Consider the following 8,037-nt stretch of genomic DNA (forward strand, 5'->3'; position numbering starts at 1 on the left):
TGGTGGCCCAGAGAGCTGATGTCCTTAGACATTAGCAGTCTCTCTGCAGAAGATACGGACATCAGTTACTTGAGAGAGCCCCTTCTATCCAGTTTCTAACAATCCTATAAATCAGGTTTCCAAGAGTAAGTGAGGACCTTCCTCTCTTTTCCCTACCTTCTGTGCCACCTTCTTTAAAATCAGTACTGTAGAAAGCAATTGTTTCATTATCACGGGATGGAGGAGGAGGGTTGGTATGTAATCCCTGGAGTTTACTGTAGTAGAAAAGACTGTGAGAGAACAGATACCACAAACTTGTAATGAATAACTACTCTGGCACTTTTCTCATCTTCAAACCAAATTATTTATCTGAAAAGCTGCCCATGTATTTTTAAGTTATTTAGAGTTTCCTAAGCCCATATTTTATTTTCTTAAAGCAGATAAAGCAGTAGGAACTTAAATACTAAATAGTTAAGGCCCAGTGATAGAACTTAATACTTAAACATAATACTAAAGAAAGCCTGATTTTTTTTTTTTTTTTTTAAGCAGGCTTAAAGCATTGAGTGATAGAACTTTTGGGGGGTGAGGGGAATGGAGTCCCAGAATTTTCAACCCCTCCCCCAACCAGAGCACCTCCCTTTTTATCTACTTTAAAGAAGCAATTGAAATGAAAAAAGAAAACCACTGTTCCAGTTCAGCTAGAGTTGCCATATTTAGTGATTTAAAAAAACAGGACACAGTTATTTTATCTGGCATTTATCTATATTTTATCTGGCAACCCTAAGTCCAGATTCTCTTCAACTAAGGCAAAAAACAAACTCAGGGAGCCATCAGGAATTAAAAGCTATCCACAGGGTCCCATGGGGAGTTAGTTGGTGGTAAAGTACAGACTGAGATCCCACATTCGGGGGAAACTCACTTCTGTAGGTGAAAACACAATCACATTAGCTCGTACAAACCTAGTCACTGTGGACCGTGGCTTGACTTTGCGTATAACTCAGCCTTTATGGCCAATGAAAGTGGAGCATTTTTATAGCCCCTTGTAAAGTTCTCTCAGAAGAGGCTCTGCGTTCTTAAATTCACTCTGCCATAGGAAGGCCTTCCCGGAGGATACCTCAGACAGAGAACTTTTGGAAGGCACTGGGGCAGCAGTTTTCCTGCCCTGCCACAGGAGTCCTCACTCCTGTTGTCTCATTCATTCAACTAACAGGATGGAGAAGTTGTCAGCCAAGCAGATAAGACAGTGTCTGTTGACTGACAAGGAGTCCTTAGACAATGACTCTACCTCTACATCTTTGTTTTAGTCTTTGTAACATGGGGTGATAATATTTGTCTCATAAGGTTATTATGCAGATTAAATAAGTAAATTCATGTGAAGTGCTTAGAACAATTGTTAGGATCTAATGAGGCCTCAATAAATGTTAGCTGGCAGCAGCCAAAGCAGAGATCCTGTCACAGAACTGCCGGGCCTGGCACGCTGCCACCCATTTGGGTTAGTGACCCCTTAAGTCAGGCAACAGGAGTGGAGTCTCAGACCTTTCAGAAACCAAGTTCTCCAAAAAAATTTTATTTTTTGGTTCCTTTCACTTCCACAGAAACATGGGCTCTTATTTTACAGATGAGCATAGGGCAGCTCTGGTTAATTAAAATTGTTGCCTTTCCAAGCTCTGCTGAGGGGCGCTTAAGAGTTCTCACCTGTGACCTACAACTTTGAAGTCTGACGGATTCGGGGTTGAGCCCTGGCACAAGTGTGTGACCGGGAATGGGAAATTCACTTTATTACCTTCCATTTCTCATCAGCAAAATGGGAGTCATAGTATGAATTTTGCCCTGGCACAGGTTAAAATGCAGTCATGTAATTCTAACAACAACAGCCCTCATGTAGTCCGACTAGGTGCCAGATGTTTCCCTTAGCGCTTTATTTACATCGGTTAACGTAGTTAAGATAGAAAAACAGGTGTATCTAATAAATATTATGACTTATTCTATGGTGCATGGTCAAGTTTAGGTTTTTTTTTTTTTTTTAAAGATTTTATTTATTTATTTGACAGAGAGAGATCACAAGTAGGCAGAGAGGCAGGCAGAGAGAGAGGAAGGGAAGCAGGCTCCCTGCTGAGCAGAGAGCCCGATGCGGGACTCGATCCCAGGACCCTGAGATCATGACCTGAGCCGAAGGCAGCGGCTTAACCCACTGAGCCACCCAGGCGCCCCAAGTTTAGGTTTTAAGGGGGCAGCAGGCTTTTAGGGGGCAGCATTCCTAGAAGTATTCAACACAGTAGGCATTTAGCTGTTTAGGGATCATCAGGGGCGCATTGCTCTTGTAGGGTTATTTCGGAGCTGTTGGGGCGCTGCTGGAACTGTTCAAGATGACTGATGACCAGTAGTGATGACCGGTGGGTGGAAGAGCCTTCTGGGAGAACAGAGAACTCAGAGCTACTGCCGGAGGAGGGAGATGCCGCGCTGTGGGACGGAAGCCAAGCCATTACGGCGGACGAACCTGCTGGATTTGTAAATAATTTAAAATCCTTCTAGCTGATCTTTTACTCTTGGGTTTTGAGCTGATGATTCAAAATGGGGAATACAAGAGTTTTTTCTGTATACGGTATTTTTAAAAAAAAAAAAAAAAAAAACAACATTTGTGCAGCGAGGCCAAACCTACGAATTTTATGCATTAATCTTGAAAAGTTGAATGATGTATAAGAAGGACCCGAAATGTAAGTGCTGTTTATTTTTCTTCTGGGGTTTACTGATCAGTGTGGTAATTTTAACTTCATTTAGTAATGACTCTAGGAGATTCTACCTTTACTTATATTCTTCATGACGTTTCATGATCTGCTGTTGGTTTCAAATGAAACTACAAATCTGGCATGTTTTACTGTGAACACGATTTTGTTTGTTTGTTTATATACCTTTTCTCGTCTTGTTTTTTTTTTTTTTTTCCCCTGTTGGAATGTCTTATGGAGAAAGAAAGTCCTTCCCCCTGTTTCTGTCCTCAAATGACTCCCTCTCCTCCTCAATACCTTCCTTTAACCCAGTTGTTCCTATCAATCAAGGTGCTGACCAACTCCATACGAAGTTAAGCACGAGATCGAAAGCTCTCGAAAGTGCCCTTGCTGAGAAAACTCTGAAAGTGTTCACGAATTTTATGAGTCAGGCAAAAGTTGAAAATGACACGCAATTTTGTCAAGGGTTAACCTTATGAATATGCAATGTTTTGTTGGATTTATTTTCTGTTAGGTTATAGTACATTGAAATGTTTCTCTGATGAAATGTCCTCACTCATGCCCAGCCTATGAATGGCAGCAAATCCTTATGCAGGACTTTGGAACTTCCCGGGTAAAGTCTCCCAGTAGATTAACTGTTCACATTGGGAGATGAGGGAGAAGTCACAGGTTGAGGTGTCAGGTAATAATACCTATTTGTTTTGTACACGTATGTACATAGGAGCTTTGTAACAAGGCATCTTAAATAATAACATTTTTTCATTTGAAATATTTCAAACTGAAAACTGTATTTCAATCCCAGTTTCTAATATTTAAAAAAAATCATGATACTGATCTATCGATACTTAATTTTTTCTTCTTTTTCGAAAGATGTCATTGGAATTGATGGGTAACTTTCAAATGAGAGTCTTGTACAAATCCTGAAACGCATGAGGTCTAATGATTTAGAACTGAGTAATCTTTTGAATTGAGCATATTGCTGAAAGAGATTTTTGAAGGCAGTGCAATTCCTCCATGATGAATCTTTCCTTTTCTGCCTCCTGAGCACCATCTTTAATTGCTATATCTTCAAGTCCTGAAGAACTTGATGTTAACTGAAGTTCTCACTTGTCTGGTTGAAATAAAGCCTGTTTCTGTTGTGATGTTTTTAGTGTATATGTTATTTTCATTTCTTAATCTTCATGTCCATATTACCTGCTTTTGTACCATAAAATGAATGTGTTGTATTTTTGCTACACTACATTTCATAATTTGAGGCTTTCACATAAGGTTATCTTCAGTTGAAGCTGTAACTCTATGCATTGATTTTTTTTTCAATAGCTTTATTGTTCTTATACAACTGACTCATTGCCAATATGTCATTACTATATTTGGTAATTCAAAAAATTTTTCAAAATTTGGTCATCGCAAGTACATTTTATTAACTTCCACCTGGCTTAAGAAAATTCAAGCAGCTAAGATGTTCTTGAAAAAAGATAAGTGTAAAAATGTACATATGATCTACATTAGTGCCTTTTTGACTGTTCCCTTCTATCAGTCCTATTCTCCTCTGTCAGGGAATAGTAGACCTTAGATATGGTTCTGCAAAAGGAATCAGGGCAAGTTAATGTAATTATATAATATTTTAATTACCTGGAACCACTTGATCTTTCATTGCAAATGTGTAAGACATTGGTTTAGCTGAGAAAATCAATTCCACTACACAAATATCAGTAAATGTTGGCTACATACAGCAGGGCTTTTTTTTTTTTGTAATGAGAAACGTGTATCCTGAGGAATTTTACATTCACTTGAATCATAGAGACTTTCCTTTGGCTCACCATTAAGAAGGAACTTGACGAGACTAAAGAATTTTTATATTGCACTGTGTGAATTCAAGATGGTCAGGTAGTCCAGAGTATGGCTTTTAATTGTGAGACAGTTTCAGTATGGCTCTTGCTTAGTCCTTGCCTAGCTGTGTGGACAACACTCTAACCCTCTCTCTAAACCTTAGCTTCCTTATTCATAAAACAGGACAAACAGTTTTCGCCTCCATAGTTAAAGAGCCTAGCACAAAGGCTGTCAAACAGTAAATGGTAGCTACTGGGAAAAGGAAAACAGATGTTTTAAACTAATGTGAAATCAGTGGTGTCTACCCTTCTAGAATGTAGGGAACCTATTTCAGCATAGATACAGATCTCACTGTGCCAGTACATGTCCACAGCTCTGTGTGCACAATTCCAAAATTCCAAACTCTTAAAATGTATCCTGACAGTCACTTGATGGAAAAAGCTGACTTGAGCATTATTTATCAATCTCTGTAGGACTCTTAGCATGTTTTGGTGCAAAACTTCTAATGTGTTTGATTACAGGGTACTGCCCCAGGCTCTAGTGAGGGCTGTACTATGGAGTGGACAATTCTGAATTTTGAAAGACCTCTGGTCCCAAGAATTTTAGATAAAGGGAATTGTAGCGATATGTTGTATTCTACAGTTTAGGTAATATATGTGGGTTCAGAGTCCCTTTGTTGGGAACTCTTGTTACAGGTAATTTATGCTTGACATCATCTGTTCATACAAAGAATAAGAAGTAACTTTGTGCCAGGAAGGAGCTGAGGAATTGGCTGTAACCCCTGCCATTCAGCAAGGAAGACCGGTCTCAAACCAGTTCACATTGTAAAATATCACAGGTGTTATTCGTTCATTCACCAATATGTACAGCAGTGAACAAAACAAAGACCCATCCTCACAGAGCTTACATTCTAGAAGAAAGACATATAATCACTAAGTAGATCGTGCTAGATCAGTACTACAAGGAGAAAAGGAGGTAGTTGTATTTAGAAAGTGGAAGGGAAGAGATTCTTCTTTGGTAGAGTGGTTAAAGACAACTTCTCCTACAAGGGGAGATGTTCGAGCCGTCAGATGAAGTTGGGAATGTACCGTATAAATCCCTGGGAGATCATTTTTTACTCCTGGCAAATGAGAATGAAGGTTGTGAAGAACTGCCAGTATTCCAGCGTGTGTGGAGTAAATAATGGGAAGAGCGACCGGAAATGTAGTTTGGGGAGCCACGGTAGGCCAGGCCCGATATGAAGGCTGTACGTGAGAGTAGAAGCTGCTCCTGAAGGGGGAATTGGTCACTTCTCCTGGAGGAGAGGGTTCGAGAAGTGTCCATAGAGTCTTAACCAATGAGTAGAAACCACTGAGTGGGCCTGGAGAGGAGGGCTTCACAAGCAGAGAGAGCAAGGTGAGAGGGGCATTGAGAGATGAAACAGGGGTCAGATTATTCAGGGATTTAGAAGCTGTTTGCTTCTGTTGGAGCCTTGTTTAGGGAGAGAGAAACCAGATATTGGGAGAGAGGAAACTAGCCAGATTATGGAAGGACTCATATTCCATGATAAAGATTCTGGTGTTTTCTGTAGTCGGGGCAGAGCCCTCAAAGAGTTTCAGGTAAAGTGAAACTAGAATTAATCTGGCTTCAAAGTGGTAATAGAACAAAATGTCCTACTGAGGTAAACAAGTAGACCAATTATTGTGCTTTTGAATGCATAACACCATTTTTATGATCATGTTTACTTTAGTTCCTCTATTGTGCCCAACCTCATGCAGTAGCTGCTTAGTGAACCACATTTCTCTGTAACGAGGAGGGTTATATAAGGTCTTGAGAATTTTCCCACAGGACCAAGGCTGCTAATAGCTACAACCCTGCTATGATTCTGTTTAGTGACTACGGAGATTTCAACATCCGTGATTACCATTAACTCTGTTCCTTGCAAGAATCGTTTGGAGAGAAGGCTCTTTTTCTCCCAGTGATCAGATGACCCCAAATTTGTGAGCAAAACTGAATTAACCCACAGTTTCTACTGGGTCTACCAGATGCTCGTGATTCATTCTTCATGGATTTAATTTTGACTGAATGCCTGTGATCTGGGAGGCACTGATTGGGTAACCTTCTAGAGACATTCAGTTGTAGGACACCACGGTCCCTCCTTTCATCAGGCTTCCATTCTCATGAGGGAGGTAGACTTCAAGCATGCAAGCCAACAAATAAACAGGAAAATAGCGGTTAGTGGTCAATGCCGCAAAGGGAAGAAAAACAGGGTGATGTGGCGGAGAGGAAGGCAAAGGATTTCCTTAGGAAGCTGGGCACAAGATACAAATATGAAATCATGGCCTCAGCATTTGAGGAATGACCCTCAGGTGTTTCTTGCTTTTATTTATTACTACCTCCTCAATGAAAATGAAAGATGTTATTGGGAAAGAGTTTGAGAGCTAATTCATTTTATTTTACTTAGAATATTTAATTTAGTTCCCATATGAATTTAAAACCATATGTTACATGAAACAATAGATTAATCTAATAATGCCCTCTTTGTACTACTCACTCATTTTATGAAACAATATTATTTAGGCTGTTCACTTGAATCTTTATTGTCATTGCCTTTGTCCTGGCCAGGGTCATTTCGTGGTTTCCAGAGCACACCAAGTTTGACACACAGCACTTTTTGAATCTACTTACGATATTGACGCTAGACTTTTTTTTTTTTTTTTTTTTTAACCAAGCCAGAAGCTCCTATTCTCACAATGACCTCACTTACTTGTTTCTATTTTCCAAAAGGTGTTATATTGGTGATGCCACAGTGTAACCATTTATGTAGTGCCTTTTATGGTCAACTTTAAAAGGTTAGTTTATAAGTATTCATCACTTGCAATACAAAAATAAAAGAAAATTTGTATGAAAACTCTTTGCCTCTTTTTATGCTCACTCCATCAGGTAAACACCAAGCATTCCAAATTGGAATTAATTGAGGTGATTTCAGTTAATTTTGTCACCAAATAATTCTCAACCAGTCTACAGTTAGAATTCATCTTCTTACATTTAAGTATTTTTTTTTTAATTTTAGGAAGTTTTATATGCATATAATCTAAAGTTTAAAAGTTCCAGAAGACTATGAAAAGACTGCAGTACCCATGTTTTCTTTTTCTCCCTCTCTTTCTCTTTATACTTTATTCATGACAAATGGTGCTTTCTCAGGGGTAAAGGCAAAGCCAAGGGCAGGAAAAGGGTCTACTTGGACATGTCAGACCACCAAGGTTGTAGCTAAGACTCATAGCCACAGAGATAGTCCTAGTTGGAGGATTTTGGAGAGGGGTATGCTCAGCATTCCAACCAATGATGCCTGGTTGTATTTTTTATCAGGAATTCATTTTTCAACATTGGCTGCTGGTCTGTCTTGTTTTATTTCACTATTCTAAGCATAGCAGCTTCCCAGAGAAAGGGAAGGGTGATAAAGGGAAAGATTTGAGTAGCTGTATGTCTAAAAATATTTTTATTCTATGCTCATACTCAATTGATA

The 8,037-nt window shown here is 39.3% G+C and overlaps 1 protein-coding gene across 10 annotated transcripts in view; it reads left to right on the top strand.

Moving 5' to 3' along the window:
* The window catches only part of PANK1 (pantothenate kinase 1), a 109,649-nt gene extending 105,805 nt beyond the window's left edge, over positions 1 to 3,844 (top strand). For all 10 annotated transcript variants that reach the window (XM_059169510.1, XM_059169508.1, XM_059169509.1 and 7 more), the window contains one exon: positions 2,304 to 3,844. In XM_059169510.1, the coding sequence (XP_059025493.1) occupies positions 2,304 to 2,363 (60 nt within the window). In that variant the 3' untranslated portion in view covers positions 2,364 to 3,844. The remainder of the gene's footprint in view (positions 1 to 2,303) is intronic.
* The last annotated feature ends 4,193 nt before the right edge of the window (positions 3,845 to 8,037 follow it).

This window comes from Mustela lutreola, chromosome 4 (genome assembly GCF_030435805.1).
Source record: "Mustela lutreola isolate mMusLut2 chromosome 4, mMusLut2.pri, whole genome shotgun sequence".
NCBI lineage: Eukaryota > Metazoa > Chordata > Mammalia > Carnivora > Mustelidae > Mustela > Mustela lutreola.